The following is a 24,264-nucleotide window of genomic DNA, read 5'->3' as shown; positions in this document are numbered from 1 at the left end:
GTGGCTCCGTAAGAAGCATCTCAAGGTCCTGGAGTCTCCAGACCTGAACCCAATCGAAAATCTTTGGAGGGAGCTGAAAGTCTGTGTTTCCCAGCGACAGCCCCGAAACCTGAAGGATCTGGAGAAGATCTGTATGGAGGAGTGGGCCAAAATCCCTGCTGCAGTCTGTGCAAACCTGGTTAAGAACTGCAGGAAACATCTGATCTCTGTAATTGCAAACAAAGGTTTCTGTACCAAATATTTAGTTCTGTTTTTCTGATGTATCAAATACTTATTTCATGCAATAAAATGCAAATTAATTATTTAAAAATCATACAATGTGATTTTCAGGATTTTTGTTTTAGATTCCGTCTTTCACAGTTGAAGTGTACCTATGATAAAAAGTACAGACCTCTACATGCTTTGTAAGTGGGAAAACCTGCAAAATCGGCAGTGTATCAAATACTTGTTCTCCCCACTGTGTGTGTGTGTGTGTGTGTGTGTGTGTGTGTGTGTGTGTGTGTGTGTGTGTGTGTGTGTGTGTGTGTGTGTGTGTGTGTGTGTGTGTGTGTGTGTGTGTGTGTGTGTGTGTGTGTGTGTGTGTGTGTGTATATGTATATATATATATATATATATATATATATATATGTATATGTATGTATATGTATGTATATGTATATATATGTATATGTATGTATATGTATATATATGTATATGTATATATATATATATATATATATATATGTATATGTATATATATATATATATATATATATATATATATATATATATATATATGTATATATATGTATATGTATATATATATATATATATATATATATATATATATATATATATATATATATATATATATATATCAGGGTGGTTCAAAAACAGCAAAAAAAAATACAGACGTCTCCACAAGCCTTAAATTATTCCACTATGATTCAATAACGTGCATAAAAAATTTAAGTTGATCGCAGGTGATTTAGAGGTCGCTCCATATGATGACTTTTAGTTTCATGAGTTGGTTAAATTAGAGTAGGGTCAGGTACGATTACGGGTACTTCTGGATGTCCGAGGTGGAAATGGAGTGCATTTTCGAACTCTATGGGGTCAATTTACTCTAAGAAATGACTTCCCCGACATTGAATTCACTACCATTTCGAAAATATGACCTAAAACAAGATTTATCATGACTGGAGTTGAGTAACTAATCCTACTCATTTCGATATTTTCTAATCTATAATTAATTTTTCGTCCGTCTAAACATTTTTTCGAGTAAATCGATGCCACTGAGTTCGAAAATGCAGTCCATTTTCACCTCGGAAGTTCAGAAGTGTACGGATTCGCATCTCACCATACCCTAATTTAATATAATAATAACTAAATAAATAACAAATATATTTTTCGTGAATCATTGAATCTAAAACACTGGATGTTGGGCCGGCTTGAAATTACTTCAGGCGGAAGTGGAGACAGCAATAGAGGCGTAGATGATAGTGGTATTTGGTAAATGAGACGAGATATTCTAATAGTTTGTAATTCCATTGATTGAAAAATTAGGGTATGGTGAGATGCGAATCCGTACACTTCTGAACTTCCTCGGTGAAAATGGACTGCATTTTCGAACTCAGTGGGGTCGATTTACTCTAAGAAATGTTTAGATGGACAAAAAATGAATTATAGATTAGAAAATATCGAAATGAGTAGGATTAGTGACTCAACTCCAGTAATGATAAATCTTGTTTTAGGTCATATTTTCGAAATGGAAGTGAATTCAATGTCGGTGCATCATTTCTTCGAGTAAATCGACCCCATAGAGTTCGAAAATATATATATATATATATATATATATATATATATATATATATATATATATATATATATATATATATATATATATATCCATTGGGACCATACTCTGTGCAGAGTGTTGGTGCTGCTTAAGCAGTCTCCTTGGCTATTGGGCACAATCCTGGATGGGTCGCCACTCCGACACAGTATACCAGCAAGCTGACATTCATTTTGCCAACCTCGGAAGGATGACAGGCAGAGTCAACCCACCTGGTATTAATTCAAAGCCGAGCAAGATTTGAACTCAGGATCCTCAGATCCCAAGCCCACCACCCTAACCATTAAGCCAACACCAGGCATACAGGCATATGTACATGTAAATTTTTTTCTTTATTTTTTTTAACAAAAAACATTTCACTATAGGCTAGAAAATCTATTGATTTTTAAAATCTCAACAAAACTAGTAGCCCATTAATACAAGGTGAAACACGGATGGATCACAGAAGCATGTCACTGAAGATGAAACCCATCAACGCATGTCCCGTTTGCAATTGAAAATAGGAATGAGATTCTCTTGAGTGGAGAATTCCGGAAAGATTGGTGACGGATGAAAATGGGATTTTTCTCAAAAACAAATAAACACCAAAGATGATATTGGTAATATTGCAGCCATGTCATACTGGGTCATGTTCAGAAGTTTCATTGCACAAATGCTGGAGAAGTAATACAATTGTAAGACAAGAAGTTAATCCACCGGATGAAAACAATTTAAAGTTTATTCAATTTTCTCTTCAAAAGGTGAAACGAAACAAACATTATTTGATTTTTTTTTACTTAGGGTAACAGCTATGTTGAAACGTGGTAAAACTATTATCTTGAACATGCTATTATCCTGTCACGTATGATGACATGGACATGCGTAATCGTATATTAGGACAATGATGATGATGCCTGCAGAAATTCCCTCAATAAAATCTTAAAGGCTAATTCATGGTGGTTCTTGTCCATCATCCTATTGTACTGTTAAAACTACAGTCATCGCCATGGAATACTGACAATAGAACATGGTAGTAACAAGCGGGGGAAAATTGGGAGATTACATTGGTACTCGCCGACAAGTTGACTCACCGAGAATGGCAACAATAATGTCCCCTCGCAGGATCTCAATGGAGCCACGGGACAGGAAGTACAGTGCGGTGATGACATCCCCGCTGTGCACTAGGGTATCGCCTGGTGGTGCGTGTGTCGTCTTAAACTTCATGGCAAGTGCACGCAGGCAACCCTTGCTAGCTCCTTGAAAGGCCTTGCAGGTTTGCAGCAGGTTGCGGTTGAGATGAAGGCATATGTCGGCCTGCAGGCATTCTGGAAATCCCTTTAGAACCTGCCGGTGATGGCAGGCACAGTTAAGTTAGGGCAGAAGATTAGAAATGCATTTGAGAACTTGTCACACATGACACTTATATGCAAGGTTACCATTTGATACGTTATACCCACAAGCGAGTACCAGCAGATAAGCCCTCTAAAGCATGAAATCGGTGAAAGTTTTTCATCAGGTTGAAATCTGAAGAAGGAAAGCTCAGTATTGAATAAACAAGAAGCTTGTATTTTGTTTGCCCATATGTTGTACATATACATACTGTACAAGGAGCAACTGTTTTCTTTCAGCATTACCTAAAGTGCTGTTATTTTCTCAATTGAATACTTCATTGTGGTAAACCATTTATTATGATTATTACTTCTTAGTCCCAATAGACAGAGGCCAGAAGCCAGAACCTCCCGAAGCGAGGCTACGATTTGCATTTTTTTTCCTTTCTCCACAAGAGCAAGGATTAGGGGGTCACATGGTCATGATGGGGGATGGATGACATGTGGTAGCGGTGGCATTGCGTGTGAAGCTCTGACGGGAAGAGTGGTTAAGAATGGCCTCAGGAAGACTGTTCCTGAGACAGGAGGAGTGAGGAACAAAGGAGTTGATGTTGGCAGTCAGTCTGTATTTTGAAGTTTAATCAGAAGGAGGTAACTGTAAGAATGCGGCATCCTGGAGTTGCTGAGGAGTGTTTGAGAAGTTAGCGAGCGATATCGGAGAGATAACAGATAGACCACCAACCTGCCTGCTATGGAAAAGCAACAGACCTTGTGATTTGGCCTTGTCCTCCCAGGATTTAAAGACATAGTATATTAAGGTGCAGTGCTGCTTGGCCAAAGTGGGTCATGGATCTAACCTCCCGTCACACAAGCAATTTCTATACCATGAGAACATTTTCATCACATGATGTAATTGTGGAGCATCCACTTTCACCTTTCACCCATTATTTTCCTCCTTTAATATAATTGGCAACTTCTAAAATGTTGCATATGAAATAAGGGCTCATTTCCACTCAAATTATTTATCATGATATTGTACATTTTTGTCAATCATTTTAATCAAGAAATCTTTCAAAATAATTTTGACAAAATGACTGCAACATCAAGTAATTTAGCTATTTAAAAAAAAAAAAAAATCTCGGTTCAAAGACTCATCTTAACTGCAGAGTAGTTAATGCATCGAATGGTCTCCTAAGAAAGGTAGTGGCTGCAAAAATAACCACATGGGTTAAAATTGCTTTTGCTGTGTTGACGATAACAGTCCCATTGTTCTCGAGGAACCCACTGACGGCACTGCCCACATCAGTGCTGGAACTCATGATAGATGAGGCTCCAGGATATCAGTACCCATTGAATCAATCTCAAGGTTGTTGTTGTTTTTATTCATTTCAAAAAAAGAAGTATTAAAATATTCTGTGTTGGCGTGCTACAAGTTGGTTGCGACAGTGGTAAAGGGCCAACTGCTGTAAATAAAGGTGAAAACCGTCTTTCAGATACTTCACAGCCAGCAGTCGTATCACCGTAATTATTACCGTCCCTGTAGTGATTAATGTAACTGGTAAAAGATGAAGGTATACCTCGCACAGTTGGTTATCAAGAAGTAAGGGATTGGAAAGATCAGACTTGGGTAGGAAAGTAAATCTGTGGTTACATTTCTACCATTGAGTTAACGGTTTCTCAATTGATTTATACCTTGGGTGGGGGGTTTACGTAATGTCAGTTCCAAAATGTTTTGATGTATTCTGTCCCACTCCTTCCTCTAGGAAGTATACATGAGGTTGCTTATCTGCATCGGTGGTGAGAAATTATACACAAAGGTACTTGGGCCAAATATCCTGATTGCTCGTGCTTCATATGGTTATTAAGATTGATGTTAACTGGTCAATAGTAGTTAATTTCTGACTTCCTTATTACTTTATATGCAGCCTGTGTCTGATGGTCGCATCATTGCTGGGAGTGAGGTTGTGCCGCTGACACAGTGCTCCCTGTTTCCAGTAAGCTGGTCTGGTACTCATTTTATTGACCTCGGAAGGATGACGGGCTGAGTCAACCCAACTGGTGTTATTTAAAGGGGAAAAAACAACAGGGTCTCCAACTCAAGATCCAAAGGTATTATTCCAGCCACCTTAACCGTCAAGCCAACACCAGGTATAATTTCTGACGAATAAGGCATAAATAATACATAATTTGTTTCAAATAGTGATCTCACAGTAAGTGTACTCAAGCTGAAGTCCCAATCCTGCTTGTTTTGTTGATAATGACCATAAGCTTGTTTAGCTTGAGACCATAAGGTAATTGCAGACCGTCGCACGTCACAGTTTATTTAATTCTATTTCCTGTTCAGACAGGGGGATGTTGGATGGCACTGCCTTTTCGTATGCACCATGATGGTCTCAATTGTAACGTGCCCAAATTAACTCTCAAAGGTGAAGAATCGCTTAAAATGTTCTCGTATCCGGATCCAGAACCGGATCTTCATTAAAACCTAATCAATTCGTCCTTGTCCCACACCCAACCTGTCCACTAAGTTTCGTCCAAATCCTGCCACAACCTTTTGAAATACAGTATTTTGAGACATTGTTTTTTGGTCCTATCTGTCAATGGTGAAGAATCACTTAAATATGTTATCCTATCCGGATCTTCATCAAAATCCAACCAATTAGTCTTTGTCACACACCCAACCTGTACAGTGAGATTTGTCAGAATCCGTCCATAACTTTTTGAGATATCCTACAAACAGGGGTGAAAACATAACCTCCGTCCACCTTCGGTGGCGAAGCCTAACTACAGTGGAAAAGAGAATCGCATGGTTTACCAGGCAGGGTAAACAGACTGGTTAACCACCCCTTTTCCAGTCATTGATAAGTCAGCTGGGTCTATTTTTTTTGACAATCTGTCAGTGACATGGTAATTCCTCCAATAACATCTCAAGTAACAGAAGCTTAGCATTAAAAAAAAAACTTTCATATTGTTGCTTTCACCAGGCATGTGAACACACCTTCTGGGATGCCAAGGCAGTGTGCTTAGTATTTGGCATCTACTCGACCAAATTGCTGCAGTTAACGATTCGATTTCTGATGCCGTAATAACGGTAACAATAATTTTAACTATTCTTTGATCATCACAATCATTACATGTTGGGGATATATAGTGTAAAATATTTGAAACGTGTCCAGACAAATGATGAATCGGAGCATGAATGTTGACCGACGGCAAATGAACTTGGACCTTCACCCCATACTTGTGTGCCTAGAAAGTTAAGTGGGTGCATTTGGTTGCATGAAACAATGCAAAAAGTGATAGAGCCAGCAGCTGTGTACATTTTATTTACTTATGTTTTTTTTGTGATCGTGTGTGTACAGCTGAGAAAATGGACAAAGCGTTATTTCACTGCAGCTGTTTAATCGGTGAAAGTTTGTAAACATTTAAGAGCAAGGGGACCCAAGCAAACTGTTTTTCTTATTGACCTGCACAATTTGGGCTGACTGTTGTTGCACAAGGAAATTAGACGCAGGTGGAGGCCATTCAGCCCATCATGCCTGCGCCACATCAAGGCCACACCAATATCTCAACACCAGATCAAAACAATATCCCCCTTCCGCCACGCGGCGGGGGACAAGATAAAAAACAAACAAAACAAAAATACCAGTCGTTTTGTTTACTTTCTTGAACCCCTCACCTACAAACATTCCAACCTGCCATCCTGCCTACTGTTCTAACTCTTTCCTCATTAGAAGAAATGATATTACCCCCCCAAAAAACTTTTTTTGGTTCACAAAAAAATATTGTCACGAAAAAAATAAGTGACCACTATATTCGTTATTGTTGTCTGTCTGTCTGTCCCGAGCATAGCTCCGTGGGTTTTGATCCGATCCTGATAAAATTTTGGTGGGAGGTTTATATCATGATCGAGTAGTGTTTTCCTGAGAATGGGCGTGGTGCGCCCATTATGGGGGGAGCCACGCCCAAAAAACATGTTTTTAGCAGGTAGCCGATTTCAATTTGCATCTTCTCCTTGGGGGTTTGTCGAATCTGACAGGGGTTTCGGTATTTGGATAGCCCAATGGCACCTGCATAGCCCCACGGAGCTCATTTTTTTCATTTTCGTCCCAAGGTCAAGGTCACAAGGTCACGAACTGAGAAAATTGCGAATTGTGTTTTTAGGGGGTAGCCGATTTAAATTTGCATCTTCTCCGAGGGGTTTGTCGAATCTGGCAGGGTTTCGGTATTTGGTTAGCCCAATGGCACCTACATAGCCCCACGGAGCTCGATTTTTCATTTTCGTCCCAAGGTCAAGGTCACAAGGTCACGAACTGAGAAAATTGCGAATTGTGTTTTTAGGGGGTAGCCGATTTCAATTTGCATCTTCTCCGAGGGGTTTGTCGAATCTGGCAGGGTTTCGGTATTTGGTTAGCCCAATGGCACTTGCATAGCCCCACGGAGCTCGATTTTTCATTTTCATCCCAAGGTCAAGGTCACAAGGTCACGATCTTAGAAAATTGCGAATTTTGACATCAAAATCATACGACCGCCCAAATTTTGAGAGCTGGGATGACAATATTTTTTTTTGCATAATCTTGAGGTCATTCCCCACCGAAAGTCTTGAAACCATTTTGCTCTATCTCGAACACCTTGCCCGTGGCACACCCTTCAAGTTTGTTTTTACGCTGATTTCATCAAAGTATGGATAAGCCGAGGAGTGCGAAATGCCATATAGCCAATATGACGTTATATTGTTCCTGGAATGTTCCAGAGGAAGTTTTGCACCAAAGGTCATAATCCTTGACCTTTGACCTTCTTCGACGAACTAACTCCATTAAGCTATAGCACATAGTCTGTTTCCTTATTTTCATGTCCACAACATTGTTTTGTGACCTTCAAAGGTTATGCAAAGGTCATATTTTTAAAGTTGTTGAACGAAACCGGGTTTTCGACATTTTGCAGCTAATAACCTGTCACTCGTACCACATCATGTTGATAATTTTTATAACTTGGTCAAACATTATCACATTGTCTCATCCTTGACTTCTGAAACGATCGACATCGTCAAATACCGCTCGTGAACCATCATCGTCTTCAGACTTGTTTCAAATTATTTTCAATTCTTTCAACGATTCCACATCAAATTCAGGATACAAATGTTCGTTCATTAATCCACTCCTGATTAAACTTTTTAAATCAAGGCTCTGTACACCTCACTTATCTTGTTGCTCACTTCTCCCTCGTGTGAAACTGCGAGCTCAAGAAGCTGTTCTATCCCACTCTTCCCTCCAGGGTTTCAAGCAGGCAGTGCACCGCCATCTCTTATCTTCGCTCATTATGACCCAAAGTCTTTATTACCCTCATTGACCCATCTGAACCCAACGCTCTTACTTGTATGTAGGTTACTGTGTCTCCCTCTCTCCTCTCTCCTCCACCTTACCTGTTCATCTCTCTGCCCTTGCCTATTGTGTCCAAGAGTTACCCCACTGCCCTACTGTGCGTTCAGACACATCAGCACCTTGCTCTTTCATGAGCCTCAATCTTGGAGAGCAAGAGGGAGGGGGTAGGTGGGGAGGTGAAGGGAGCATGAGGGGAGGGGAGGGGAGGGGGGGAAGGGAGCGTGAGGGGAGGGGAGGGGGAGGAAGCATGAAGGGAGGTGAGGGGAGGGAGCATGAGGGGAGGGGGAGGGAGCATGAGTGGAGGGGAGGGAGCTTGAGGAGAGGAGAGGGGATGGGAAAGGAGTATGAGGAGAGGGGAGGGGAGGGAGTGTGAGGAGAGGGGAGGGAAAGGGAGTGTGAGGAGAGGGGAGGGAAAGGGAGTGTGAGGAGAGGGGAGGAGAGGGGTAGGGAGCGTGAGGAGAGGGGTAGGGAGCGTGAGGATTGGGGAGGGGAAGGGAGCGTGAGGATTGGGGAGGGGAAGGGAGCATGAGGATTGGGGAGGGGAAGGGAGCATGAGGATTGGGGAGGGGAAGGGAGCATGAGGATTGGGGAGGGGAAGGGAGCATGAGGATTGGGGAGGGGAAGGGAGCATGAGGATTGGGGAGGGGAAGGGAGCATGAGGATTGGGGAGGGGAAGGGAGCATGAGGATTGGGGAGGGGAAGGGAAGGGAACGTGAGGATTGGGGAGGGGAAGGGAAGGGAACGTGAGGATTGGGGAGGGGAAGGGAAGGGAACGTGAGGATTGGGGAGGGAAAGGGAACGTGAGGATTGGGGAGGGGAAGGGAACGTGAGGAGTGGGGAGGGGAATGGAACGTGAGGAGTGGGGAGGGGAAGGGAACGTGAGGAGTGGGGAGGGGAAGGGAACGTGAGGAGTGGGGAGGGGAAGGGAACGTGAGGAGTGGGGAGGGGAAGGGAACGTGAGGAGTGGGGAGGGGAAGGGAACGTGAGGAGTGGGGAGGGGAAGGGAACGTGGGGAGGGGAAGGGAACGTGAGGAGTGGGGAGGGGAAGGGAACGTGAGGAGTGGGGAGGGGAAGGGAACGTGAGGAGTGGGGAGGGGAAGGGAACGTGAGGAGTGGGGAGGGGAAGGGAACGTGAGGAGTGGGGAGGGGAAGGGAACGTGAGGAGTGGGGAGGGGAAGGGAACGTGAGGAGTGGGGAGGGGAAGGGAACGTGAGGAGTGGGGAGGGGAAGGGAACGTGAGGAGTGGGGAGGGGAAGGGAACGTGAGGAGTGGGGAGGGGAAGGGAACGTGAGGAGTGGGGAGGGGAAGGGAACGTGAGGAGTGGGGAGGGGAAGGGAGCGTGAGGAGTGGGGAGGGGAAGGGAACGTGAGGAGTGGGGAGGGGAAGGGAACGTGAGGAGTGGGGAGGGGAAGGGAGCGTGAGGAGTGGGGAGGGGAAGGGAACGTGAGGAGTGGGGAGGGGAAGGGAGCATGAGGAGTGGGGAGGGGAAGGGAGCGTGAGGATTGGGGAGGGGAAGGGAGCATGACGATTGGGGAGGGGAGGGGAAGGGAACGTGAGGGGAAGGGAGGATGCACAGAGGATGCACTCAAGTAGTTGCTTGCAATGTGCAAGCATGCTCCATTAGTATACATACACAAGGCTCACTGCATCTATCCCCCCTCTCTCTCTCTAAATATATATCTCAAGGCTAAACATTTGCATCGACTTTGCATTTTCAGCATGCATCACCCCCTACATCTCCATCTGATTGTACTGCAAGCAATACCAGGAAGGGAATATAATTCTTTATTTTATAGACAAGTCCACCCCAGACAGGGAACGTCACAGACCGGTCTATAAAACTGAGAATTAAATTATCTTCCCAGTATTGGCTGCACCACAATCCTACTGTGATATGGGGAGCTGTAGCTCTGCTCAGCTCATTCCTAAAAGGTGGAGCCTATGCAACTGTTTAACCAGTAGAGCCTTCTATTTTTATATTAAAAGTGTTCTTGGCTGCTCCCAGAACTGTTTTCTGTTCCACGTACAGGTTAATGTGTGGCAGACATTCCTGCTGGCCAGGATGCATGCAGCAATATCTGGTGTGGAACTTTCAGGATTCATATGTATGGTGTATGAGATTTAAGTCAAGGGTTCAACTTGGAACACGAACAGGGCAATCCAAGCGATTGTCACACACTTTGGCGATTTGTCTGGGTGAATCCCAGGGAGTTATACTTCAATGGTATTCGTACTTCGTCCAAGAGTTGCCTCAGGTTGATCTCACAAATAAAGTTCATGTTACATGTGATTTTCCTGTGATTAATTTCAATCGCTGGGGTCCTGGTTACCTCCACCACTGAAGGTGGACAGATGTTCTGTTTTCACCCATCTGTTTGTCGGATATCTCAGAGTTATAGACAGATTCGGATAAAACTTGGTGGACAGGTTGGGTGTGTGACAAGGACGAATTGTTTCGATTTTGGTGAAGATCTGAATCTTGATATGAGAATTGAAAAAAATATTTAAAGTGATTTTTCGCCAAAGAGAAATGCCCCAAAACATATATATATATATATATATATATATATATATATATATATATATATATATATATATATATATATATATATATATATATATATATATATATATATATATATATATATATATATATATATATATATATATATATATATATATATATATATATATATCTCATTATATTTCAAAAAGTTGTGGGAATTTTGTAACAAAACTAGGTGGATGAGTTTGTGAGGTGACAAGACCAAAGCCAATTAGATTTTGGTTCAGGTCCGGATCCAGATCCAAAACGTAAACTGTTCAGCCTGGCAGAGGTACGTGCTCTTCGGAGAGCCGTACTAGTTCACATCATGGTTTTGTAGAATTTTCTGCTTCTCAATCTCCAAAAGTGAACCATATTTGTTACATTTTAAAAATTCAATATATTTTGTATTCTGGTGTTCTGCCAGAAGGCAGGTTCAGTCCCGCCAAAGCAGTTTCTGGGCCAAGTCTATTTTTAGTGGTTTGCCATTGCCTTCCCAGCCGGAATTAGGGCCGGAATTTGGAATGTGGCCATGATGCTGGCGATAGCTCACCTACTGCCCGCGAGGGACACTGTAGGAACTTTAACATCCACCAACAAATGCTTGCAAACAGGACACTTAATTTAACGTCCATCCGATGGACGTCTTACACACGCTGATGAATCAGTCTGCCTGTGAAACAGCAAGATGACAGTTTTTATCTGGCTCAGGATTCAAACCCAGGGTAGACAGCTCAGAGTCGAATGTGGATACCTCTTGGTCATCCTGTCAGCCCAAAATTAAATGTCAAACAGCAGAATGCAAATCACAATAAGTATAAATGCTTTTGCAAGCAAAAAAAAACACATCAATGTCATTAAAATGCTGGGGATTCCTTCCAGTGTATGTTGATACTGTTGGAAAATGTCATGTGACTATTATTCATGTGAGAATAACCTGCAGAAATTGTTTCAGTGTATACGGGACCATTTAGCAATTCATTTTGTGTCAATCGCTTATCCTAATGGTGTTGGGGGGGGGGGGGGGTGGTGGAAGGATGAGTTTTAAATTGTAAACTATGGTAACTGAACAGTGGATGGATGTCCTGGACTCGACAAATGAGGTGGAAAGCATCTCTCTGCTTATCATTTTCGTTTTGTGAAATATAATATGTTCCTTTACAAGGAACTTGGACACAGGAGGAGTCCGTTAGGACATTAAAGCCTGTGCTGTTTTTGGCAATCTTTGTGACTTGCAAAATAGTCGATTTTGTTATTCTGTCTGTTAGTTTGAAAATTGTGACCTGCAGGCGACAGACAGACGATCTTCACGAAACTTCACCACATGCTGGAGTTTGTCATAAGGAAGAAGCCTAATATTTTTGAGGTCAAAAGGTCAACATAGGCCAAAGGTCAACAACTTGGGTGTTATTTCTAAATTGCTCAATTTTCATCCGATCGACTTGAAATTTGAAGAGAAATTATATTTCCGGTCAATTAATTCAACCAGCCAATTATTTTTGAAGTCAACATGGACCAAAAGGTCAACATAGTCCCAAGGTTAACAACTAAAGTGGTATTTCTAAAATCCTCAATTTTCATCCGATTGACTTTGAATTTGAATAGAAATTATATTTCAGGTCAATTAATTCAACCAGCCAATTATTTTTGAGGTCAACATTGGCCAAAAGAACAACATAGGCCGAATTCTAAAATTGTCAATTTTCATCCGATTGACTTGAAATTTGAAGAGGATTTACATATTTGGTCATTTAATTAAACCACCAATTATATTTGAGGTCAAATCTGTTTTATGGATTTTGGAAGTATCGTGCTCTGCATGATGTCATCTTCTTGTTTGTTTGTTTGTTTGTTTGTTTGTCTGTCTGTCTGGGTTCTCCTTTTTAAATGCTGAATGTCAAGCAAGAAGCAGCACATACCATTTTAAAATTATTCGAGAGGACTCGGCCCGGATTTGAACCACCGACCTCGTGGACTCAAAGCAGACGCTCTATATAACCATTATGCCACCGAAGCTGGTAAAATATTAAAGCAACTTTCACTCTTTGCCATTATGTTTGGAATTGGGATCCTTGATGACCACCGTTCACAGGCTTCCTCCAAGCATGCACACAGCAAGTCACCATGACCGACATTTGATGCTCAGTTTTCCTTTGGATTCTGTTGCCCTCAAGGGCAATGTGCAACATCCTTTGAACCAATCTCATCATTAATTTACATCAGTGGCCTGTCTGGTTTCTAGGAAAACCATCTGTTCTTTCTAATCGACGTCATCAAGCTCTATCATTTGATAAGACAATAACTGTTAGAAAGACAACTAAACAGATGGTCTTTAATCGAGGCAGGTATCATTTTTACCTCCACCACTGAAGGTGAAGGAGGTTATATTTTCACCCATTGCTGTGTTTTTTTTTTGTCTGTTTGTTTCTTGCAAAATAGAAGATTTTTCAAGTATATTGGTCAGTCGATTTTGCTATTCTGTCTGTTTGTCGCATGCAGGTCACAATTTTTAACCGATCTTCAGGAAACTTCACCACATGGTAGAGTTTGTCATAAGGAAGAAGTTTATTGTCCTTTTGACCTTTGACCTCAAAAACAATAATGGCAAAGGGTCAACAACTTAGATGAGATTACTAAAATCCTCAATTTTCATCCGATTGACTTAAAATTTGAAGAGGAGTTGCATATTGTTACAGAAATGGCCCTTCGTATGCTGCCAAATATAGGATTAGCTCAGATCCCCATTAAATGCATGTATAGCTCAGTTGTTTGGTAAAATGGACGTTATATGTGTGTCGGTAGGTGTATGAGGCTGTTTTATTGTCTGTGCGGTGGTGGTGGTGGAACGAGGGCTCCCTCTTCTTCCCCCCCTCTCCGGACGATAGGCCCCGCCCAGTCGGCTGAGGGGGTGTGGCTCGGAGAGGGAGATGGAGCTAAGGGGAGGAGTTTTGGCTGCTTCGCTGAGCGAGGCGTGCTCGTGTTTCGAAGCGAGCGGAAAAAGGAGAAACTGGGAGAGAAAAGGAGTTCAGTTTGAACGAGCGTCGGTCTCGAGGCGTGCTCGGGACTCAGAGGCCACAAGCGCCGAAAAGAGGAAGTTAAACTGAGAGGCCACGAGCGCCAAAAAGGAGAAGTGAAACTGAAGTACAAAAACGGCAGTCGGCTTTGAGAGGGTGCCTGCACGTCGAGTCTGCCTTTTCGGCAGTGGGAGAGGGGGCCTGCATGTTGAGTCGGCGATCGACTTTTATGGGGAAGTGATCGACAGGTTCGACCTGCGTCTGGCCACGGAGCCTCCGTCCTTACTCACCTCACGGCTCGACGTGTTTGTCGATCCGCCTGCGGAGCTCGGCACCTCGATTTGGGCCTTGTCTGGTGTACAGGCCAGGCCTGGATTTGTATGCTGGACCTTGAGAGAGATCAGCTGAGGCCCATCGTTGACCTTACACGGGGTCAGAGCGCGCGGAGACTGCGTGCGGTGCGGAAAAGAAAGAGTACGGCGCCGCCATCTTGCCATGTGGCGCATTCGAGCTGGGGGCTCGAATCTGTGGACATCTGCTTGTTGCGAGCGACATTCATGCTTTTGACACTATCCTCTCATCCATGAAACATCACCAAGTACTCTGTCTTGCATGCATGCTGTCTGTCTGTCTGTCTTGTTTGCATGTTGTTTAAGGCATATCTCGGTAGGGACACCCTCGAAACCTGTAGTCCGTAGTTCCCTAGTTAAGAACGGGTTAAAGATTGTGAATAAAAGCATTGTCATGAATGTTTTGCTTGTGTTGTGTTCCCCGATGTTCCCCAATAAATCTGGTTGGTTCGTATGAAGTTGCCGCTATGGATTAATTTGTGTCGCGTCAAGGAACGATCCGTTCGATTGGCATATAAAACCAAAATGGTTACAGACTGGCAGAAAACGCTCGGCATCTGACACAACCAGTCTGAAACCGGGGTTCTATTTCCCCAACTGGTAAGGTACAAGGATTACGTTGGTATCGCGATTGAAGACGCGTGACCCGAGGCCTGTGCTGAGCGGGCTGGCGTTATAAACCCCGGAGACGGCAGTGGTGAGGGTGGCGCCAAGAGACGGGCTAGAATCCCGCCACCCCGGATCCGCAACAATATTTTGTCAATGAATTCAACCACCAATTATTTTTGAGGTCAAATTTGTTTTTTAGATTTTGCAAGTGTACGACGTCGTCTTGTTTGTGTGTTTGTCTGTTTGTTTGTTTTTGTGCAGGATATCTCAAAAAGTTGTGGACGGATCCAGATGAAATTTTTTGGAAATGTTGGGTGTGTAACAGTAACAAACTGATTAGATTTTGGTGAAGATCCGGATTTGGATCCGGATTCGACTACTCAATTTTTAAATGATTCTTCACCACTAAGAGATGGGGCTAAACTGATATATAGCACTATATCTCCAAAAGTTGTGGATGGATTCAGATGAAGCTTGGTGGATAGGTTGGGTGTGTGACAAGGAAGAATTGTTTCAATTTTGGTGAAGATCTAAATCTGGATGTGGATCTGATAATTTTTTAAGTGATTCTTCACCATTGACAGATGGGGCTAAACCAATACATATCATGACAAGTCTGGAGATGGCGATGGTTCACGAGCAATGTACATGGTTCGCCTTTTTTATTTTTTGACCTTCGAGGGGACGCCACGGGCAAACTGGTGGGAATCGGGAAAAACGTAAATGATGAAAGTTGTAGTACTCGAAGAGCACTACTTGCATACCAACTTTCATTCGAAACAGTTGAAAACCCTAGGAGCTCGATGCCCAATTTATTGATTTTTTTTTGACATTTTCTAAGTTCGTGACCTTGTGACCTTGTGACCTTGACCTTGGGAAGAAAATGAAAAATCGAGCTCCGTGGGGCTATGCAGGTGCCATTGGGCTCACCAAACACCGAAACCCCTGCCAGATTTGACAAACCCCCTCAGAGAAGACGTAACTTGAAATCGGCTACCCCCTAAAAACACTTTTTGGGCATGGCTCCACCCATAATGGGCACAGCATGCCCATTCTCAGGAAAACACAACTCGATCATGATATAAACCTCCCACCCAAATTTTATCAAGATCGGATCAAAACGCACGGAGCTATGCTCGGGACAGCCAGACAGACAGACAGACAGACAGACAGACACACCCATAACGAATATAGTGGTCACTTACTGACTCGTGAACCAATATCTCAAGTTGTGGATGGATTCGGGTGAAACTTAGTGGGCAGGTTGGGTGTGTTGCATGGACTAATTGATTCGATTTTGGTGAAGATCTGGATACGAGAATTATTTAATTACTAATGTGATTCTTCAGCATTGAGAGATCGGGCCAAAAACGATATCGTACTGTATAGGATGATATTTCAAAAATGTAATCGGCCCGACATGTTCTCTGGATCAGGCATTGCGTGGCGGAGGTATGCGCTCTACCGAGTGCCCTTCTCATTCTCAAATTATTCATTGGGGAAGACGATTAACAAAAACCACATCGTTGCATTTTGTTCAACCATGGGCTTGGAAACCCTGTCTATTAAACTCGCCATCAATCAAATTTTGTCTTGGGATAGTTAAAATGCCAATCTGCTTGATCAGATCAATATTCAACTTGGCACTTTGGTGTTCAATGTATTTTCTTGAGACTCCTCAAGTCCACATGCTATATGGGGCTTGCATTTGCAGGACAATAAATCATACTCCACCACCGTGGGTTGGTTTACATATGACCAGACATAGCGATCGCGTTTAAGAAGGCCCGGTGGTGAAATGTAAAAGGTGAGATACGCCGACATTGTGTCGGTGATAGTCGGAGCAATGGAGGTGGGGGGGGGGGTGTTAAAGCAGAACTTCAAAGCAATGCCGATAAATATTACAACAAACCTAGTAAACAAATGGAGGCTGTCAAGTATATCAGTGACAATCTGGAAAGCGTGTTCAGAACAAAGATATGAGAAGAGAAAGTCAAAACACCACAACTTGGTCCTCTAAACGTGATCCTCATAATATGGAAGATTCTTTCGGTTCTTGGGAGAAGCCTGCTGTCTACCTCATGACGGCAGCTCAAGGAGATAGCAACAGACAAAAGGAATAGATTAAGTGAGGGAAAAATACCGCATAATGCCCCCTTTATACACATCAGTAACGAAGACCACTCAAATAGGAAAATCGTTCAATCTAATCATTGTTGCCACCACTTCCCATCAAATAAATAATTGTATGCACAAAGGTGGGAATAATGAAGTGAAAGGAGTCAATTCAGGTATTTATGGGTTGAAAGACACAAACCATGTTCATATCGATGCCGTTGGTGTATGACCAGGCATGCTGGAAATACTCTTCGAGGCGCTGCCGAAGAGGGTTGGGGATTTGGTGAAAGCGGATGAACTCCTTCACGCGTAACATTTGTGTGTGGTATCTTGTCGTGCCCGAGTACAAACGCTGAATGATCGCAGACACGTTCCCAAAGATGCTGGCATACATAAGAGCTGGAAGGCAACACGTAGACCAATGTTATGTGCCATCCACAATGCACTCATACATTACTTGTTACTTTTTTATTTAGACATTTTGTGCTCAGTCAGTCAAATGTGCATTGTGAAGGAGCATGACGTCAGCCCATTGTCAAGTTATCTCCACTATTTTGTATCTTGTGCCAAGTCTTCAAGCCTTCCAGTTCTTGATGTTGCTTCTGTCGTCACATCGTGTCTCCACACTTTTTTTTTTCATCTTCCCACGCACCAGTTTTACCATCAACTCTCCAATAATTGTGACCGTATGTTGTCCAAGTGCCGTATGTGGCCAGCCTATCTAAATGTCTTTGATGTTAAGTCGCTCATTTTGTCTTCCATCTTGTTTCTTAATTGTTTCCTTGGAAATTATATTTGGTAATCTTAAATTAAGACTTCCTCAAGCGCTATGTCAAAACTGTGTAGTTTCTGCTTAGTTGTCTTCTGCAGTGTTCAGTACTCAGCTCCATACTCTGCTTCCTACCATGGTGCTGGGGGTCCTGATTTTTTTTTTTTTTTTTTTACTGAAAACATCTCTACTTCTCAATACTCCTTTCATGCAAATTAATGGCAACACCTGCCTTCGTTAGTTTCTTTGAAAATATCTTTTGAATTTCATAAAGCGTGAAAAATACGCATTTGTCTACTTTGATGTGTTGTCGGATGTGAAATGCAATGGTAATGTTTGTTCCTAGTGGTCGATCTTTTGGCCACCATAACTAACAGCAAAGTTCCAAGGGACGATGATAAAGCGATGCCTCATGATTGTGACAAAGTAAAATAACTCATAATTGTAAATTCCAGTGATTGTTACATTTAAATATAAATAAATGTGGCCCACAAATCTGATGACGACTGATAAAGCAGTTATTGTTAGCATCATACATCATGTCTCATGTATGAAATGAATCTTGTGTAAAAACAGTTCAAGTGTAGTTTTCCCAATTGCTGATTTGCCTTCATGGTTGATTTGTCAGGGCTGCAATTTATTGCCGTTTAAAGTTATTCAACTGTTCCTGGCATCGCCAAGGTCTCTTCAGTTCGAGCACTGTGCCATTGTCTTAAAATCCACTTTAAAGTCAAATAATTGTGTTCATGAATGGTGCTCATCATGTGCCAAATAAAGCTCTAAATTACATGCTGCTATCTCATTGGATGATTCATTTTTGGGAGCCAATTAAGTGACCAACGATATGTTGCTCACTAAATGAAATACTCCTGCTTACCTTGCTTATCTCTGTTCGGGGACGATGAATTGTCTGATTTGGCAAACTTAAAGACATTCATTGCAAAGATAATTTTTCATGGACATTATCATCACAAAGCACCGTGAAGGGCAACTTATTATTTCGCACAAATCTGGTGAATGTGTTGCTTCATAAACTGGAAAAATATGGAAATTTCGAAATCGACATCAAGGTTACATCATTAATATGAACTTTATTATTTTATAATATAAACAATATCAGATTGCAGTGGCAGCAATAAGCTACCTTCAGAACTTCACAGAATAGATGCTTTGCAAATATATAAACGAGAAAGAATCCACATTCATCTTTTAAATAATATAAGCAGATATGAAGTATAATAGATTTGGGGTTGATAAATGCACCCACTATGAAGTGAAAAACAAAAGCCAGTAATATGTAGCAGAGGCATAAGAAGCAACCTTGACGGACAAAAACTTCGCTTTGTTGACACATTTGAAAAAGAAACAAGAATGACTGCACTGTGGTCACAACCTGCGACAAAATCTGGTAACGGGCTGATTGGGAAATGTGCACTTAAAGCACTCTTAAAAGATGAACAGGGCGATTGGGAAACGTACATTTAATGCGCTACTAAAAGATTAACTCGACATCTCTAATCCATGTCAGCCTCCGCCATGGTTATATCAGAACGAGCTGATTCACCACAAAGTTATGGATTGTTTAACTCCAATCTGGTCCCGTTCAAAAATTACATAATGCAATTTTTTTAGGGAGGCATGTAGCATGCATGCTGATGGGCTTCATTAAACCATACTAATAACTTTTTATTTGACAAATGATCAGATTTTTCGAGGTCCCTCATCGTGAGTAACACTTGACCCAAACAAAGCCAATGGAAATCAGATGTAAGAAACCCTGGCTGTGTATAATCAGCAGAGGCCAACAGGCATAATGTCTTTGGCCCACCAGAAAACCAAGATGGCAGCCATATTATTCCGACCACAAACAAGAACCACCACAACAGCAGCAACAACAACCGTGTGGAGCTCTTGTCGACCTGCAACACGTCGCAGATAAAAATGGATAAAGCAGTTTGGTGTTTTGTACAATCTCATGCAGATGTAGTGCAAATTATTTTTGAATACCTTCTTATGACACGATTCTCGAAAACTACACAGCATATCATAAATTTCAATTGTTTTTTACAGTAAATGTTTTATGTGCCAAAAGAAGAAGGATATCTGCTGTTGATTCTCAAATTTTCATCCTGTGTGCACGAAATTGGTATCCTTTTTCTATCGTATTTGTACACCTTATAAACAAATTGAAACATGAAATGCCAAGCAAGTTGGCAAACCACATGTACTGTCAATAGAAATGATAAATATAAGCCAAACCATGAACTGTAAAATATTCATATACACACACCTCCATTAAAATTGCAAAAAGACTTTTTTCATCAGCAACACAGGTACTTATTATCCCCATGGGAGTAATAACAAAATCATGAAGGAAGCAATCTTTCAATGGCTACTCGATGATTGAGCAGAATTACGGCTTTGATGGCGGTGCAATCACCGCTTGGCCATCCAATTATTACTTCAGTCACTCAGAAGGTTGAATCAAGTGAAAAAACAATGTGTGTGTGTGTGTGTGTGTGTGTGTGTGTGTGTGTGTGTGTGTGTGTGTGTGTGTGTGTGTGTGTGTATTCATTCGTCCATTGGGACCATACTCTGTGCAGAGCATTGGTGCTGCCAAAGCAGTCTCCTGGGCTATTGGGCACAATCCTGGACAGGTCACCACTCTGACACAGTATTCCAGAAAGCTGTTGCTCATTTTGTCAACCTCAGAAAGATGACAGGCTGAGTCCACCCCACCTGATATTAATTCAACAGCCAAGTGGGATTTGTTCTACAGCCTAGGATCCCAAGCTCTCCAACACCAGGCATACCCCATGGAGGCATAGCATGCCATTTATTTCTTGAAGATCACATCCTCGAGGTGACCTTCATCTCTGTACAGGCATTCCTCTCGTCTTCCATACATGTTTCCTATGACATGGTGTAACATCTCCAAATAAATTCTGGAAATTTTTTGATGGTACAATGTCAATGGTATGATGTGTACAAAAGGATGTAGGGTGATGTAACAAGGTGACGTACTAGGGTGATGTGTAATTTTCCCACTATACCAGAACCCCCAAAAAAGGTTTTTAAAATCGTGTGTGTGTGTGTGTTTCGAGATATATATATATATATATATATATATATATATATATATATATATATATATATATATATATATATATATATATATATATATATATGCATGCATGCATGCTGTTAGCACCCTCTGGCTGTAATGGTGAGCATCAGCCGCAGATTATGTCTCACAATAAAACCACATAATCTGCAAAAAACAAAAGCCTGTCTGCCACTCAGACGATTGTTCCTGCTAATGCAAGCCGAAAAAACCAGAAGGCAAGTGCCATCAGGTAGAGCTTCGGCCAAAATATGTGGAGCATGCCGAAGCACTCCCATCCAATTTCAAACAGAAGCGAGTCCCGTACATGTGCAGATGGCACACGTGTAGCTCCTCTTAAAGGTGATGGAACTGTGAACCCCTGTTCCAGACCAACATTTGATGTAAAATCCTTGACCAGCAAAATGCACCTACCACACATCTATCCTGCAAACTAAGCTTTAGAATTGTAGCCAGGAAATAAGATATTAAAGTTGAAATTCAACATCTGGCTTTGTTGTTACCTGTGAAAGAAATAGCAGCCCACTGCTTATTGAAGTGTGAGCTGTTGTACTTTAATTGCAGTAACAATCAACCGAAGGATTTTATAAGCAAATAAAGGTAATGGGCAGCCGCCCCCCCCCCCCCTTTGACAAGCCATCATTAGTGTGGAATGGATTTCTCCCAAAAGTAAGCTGTCTTATGAAGGGTTTGAAATTCTTAAATTACATATCATATTATCAACTCATATTATGAAGGATTTGAAATAAGATCGGCTTGGTTAACAGCCCGGTTGAACTCCCAAAATGCAGGCTTCCTGCTGACCTACACCGTTTTGTTCCTCTTTTCTCCCACTTGGGGATCCATCTTTCAGAGTGCGATCCATCTTCCCAATCGCACTCTTCTTTCCATGGGTTTAAGCAAGTAGTGCACCATCATCTCTTATCATCCCCCATCCATATTCCCAATTCCTTCTACACTCATTAACCTTACCTCACCCAACCATCTTATTAGCAGGTCATTGTGGTTCCTCCCCTTCGCTCTTTCCTCCTTTTCTGTTTGTTCATTCCCTTGTTGTATCCAACTGTGGCTACACTGTCACCATGTTGAGTTACCTTTTTGTCAACTTTCTCTCCTATGAGCCTAGATCTTGTTCATAAAAAAATCCTTTCTTTGTACGATTTCCTTCAAAGAAATAAAATTCCCACAAAAAGAGATTTAAAAAGATATCAAACTAGAACGGCACTCGGTAGAGCACACACCTCTGCTAGGCTGATCGTTTTTGGCCCCATCTCTCAATGGTGAAGAATCACGAATAAAATAAAATAAAAAATTCTCGTATCCAGATCCAGATCCAACTCTTCACCAAAATCTAATCACATTGTTCTTGCCACATACCCAACTATGTCAAAGTTTTGTCTGAATCTGTTTATAAAATTTAGACATCTTCTGCTCTACATCATTTTTGCCCAATTTCTCAATGGTGAAGAATTAATTTAAAAAATCTATATTTTATCCGGATCTGGTTATTCACCAAAATCTAATCAATTCATCCTTGTTGCACACCTAATGAGTCTTTCAAATTTCGGATGAATACATTCATAACTTATGGAGATAATCTTCTCCCAGACAAACAAGCAAGCAAACAAACAGACAGACGGGGTGAAAACGTCACTTCCATCTACTTAAGGTGGCGGAGGTAAAAATTTGCTAAAACAACAAATATTTATCATTTTGAAATTGTGATATAATGCAGATTTCTAAATTACAAAAGCCATTAATCCACACATTAAATTAAAAAAAATAGCTTGCGGAAGAACTCAAAGGAGGAACGAAAATAACATTTTATTTATACGTATATATATATATATATATATATATATATATATATATATATATATATATATATATATATATATATATATATATATATAGGAGTTCACAAAACTGAGTTTCTAAAGAACATGCATCACAAAATGGAACTTATCTAGGACATGAGGACATGTACATTCTACAAGCCTGCAGTGACATAAATAATCCTTCAGGGTTTACAACATCCACAAAATAATTCATACAAAACGGCCATCCGAACACTTATGTTAAATAATGAGATTTGAGAAGCATCGCACATCCTGTGCAAAGAAAACAATGGAACACTCACAGCCTATGAGCATGACGCAGATGGAGAAAATCTTTTCATAGTTGGTATTTGGCGACACGTTGCCAAAGCCCACACTTGTCAGGCTACTGAAGGTGAAATAAAGGGCCGTCACATACTTGTCCTTAATCGAAGGTCCCGATGCTGCATTTGTGATATTGTACTGCTTGCCAATCTGCTCTCCGAGTTGATCCAGCCATCCGATCCCGTTGCTGGCAGGAGGTGCAATCGATGGAAACAACACCATTTATTAACATTCACCTTGAACTATGTGATGGGTCTGCCTATTTTTTTGCCAAGTTGTTATCAAGAAATGTTAATTATAAATTGAATCTCAATTAGCCTCTTTAACATGTCAGACTTATGCTGTACAACTACTATTATCATTTTTTTCTTGTCATAGGTTGGTCATCCTGCTAAGAAAATGTCAAATACAAATCCCATGACTGTTGTGATACCAGGAATGTGCCAAATTGTCGATGAACACACGTGGATCCCGACTATACTGGATGTCCACCAGGCATCATCCTGTCTGTTTTCACCAAACACTTCTGCAGCAGTATTTGCTTTTTTCAGGCTGCACATTTCCAGAGTACTATCCTTATTTTTATTTTTATTTACAGACTTACGATGCAGGCATCATGGTAGCTCAGTTGGCTCACTACTGAGTTGGCTGACAGGATCGTGCAGTGGCAGTGCACATGTCTTTGAGTGGTCTCGTCTGGGTTTGAATCTTGAGAAAACCATAAACTGTTGGAATGGTGCCTCACGGGCAGGGCATTGCATGACAAAGTGAGAAATCCTTCATGTGGACGCTAAGCTGCATATCCAAATCTTGCAGCATTAGTCAGTGTCGATTGAAGATCCCACTCTGTCTTTTACAAAGAATGGGTCGGTTAATTAAACACCAGTACCATGACCAAATTCAAAATTCCTGCCGTGGTGCACAGGACGTTGCATCAGTGACGCAGCCACATCTCGGTAATGATGCAACCGGTGGACCAAATTCATAAATTGAATTCTGGTCCACTGTGCATGAATTGACAACGCAATAAAAGACATTGCATCAAATCGTA

The 24,264-nt window shown here is 41.6% G+C and overlaps 1 protein-coding gene and 1 long non-coding RNA gene across 5 annotated transcripts in view; one reads left to right on the top strand and one right to left on the bottom strand.

Moving 5' to 3' along the window:
* The window catches only part of LOC147029641 (uncharacterized), a 38,475-nt gene extending 21,113 nt beyond the window's left edge, over positions 1-17,362 (top strand). Inside the window, exon 3 of the long non-coding RNA XR_015055994.1 lies at positions 13,953-17,362. This is a non-coding gene — a long non-coding RNA (uncharacterized LOC147029641). The remainder of the gene's footprint in view (positions 1-13,952) is intronic.
* The window catches only part of LOC147029638 (voltage-gated inwardly rectifying potassium channel KCNH7-like), a 415,871-nt gene that overhangs the window by 36,604 nt on the left and 355,003 nt on the right, over positions 1-24,264 (bottom strand). For all 4 annotated transcript variants that reach the window (XM_085872840.1, XM_085872838.1, XM_085872842.1 and 1 more), the window contains exons 8-10: positions 23,192-23,400; positions 17,358-17,557; positions 2,905-3,157 (exon numbers count right to left, since the gene is read on the bottom strand). In XM_085872840.1, coding sequence (XP_085728966.1) covers positions 2,905-3,157; positions 17,358-17,557; positions 23,192-23,400 — 662 coding nt within the window. The remainder of the gene's footprint in view (positions 1-2,904; positions 3,158-17,357; positions 17,558-23,191; positions 23,401-24,264) is intronic.

The sequence above is a fragment of the Eptatretus burgeri genome, chromosome 3, assembly GCF_056783735.1.
Source record: "Eptatretus burgeri isolate ZD-2024b chromosome 3, Ebu_testis_v1, whole genome shotgun sequence".
Lineage (NCBI taxonomy): Eukaryota > Metazoa > Chordata > Myxini > Myxiniformes > Myxinidae > Eptatretus > Eptatretus burgeri.
The sequence above is the reverse complement of the archived record's forward strand: the minus strand, read 5'-3'. Positions and strand labels throughout refer to the sequence as shown.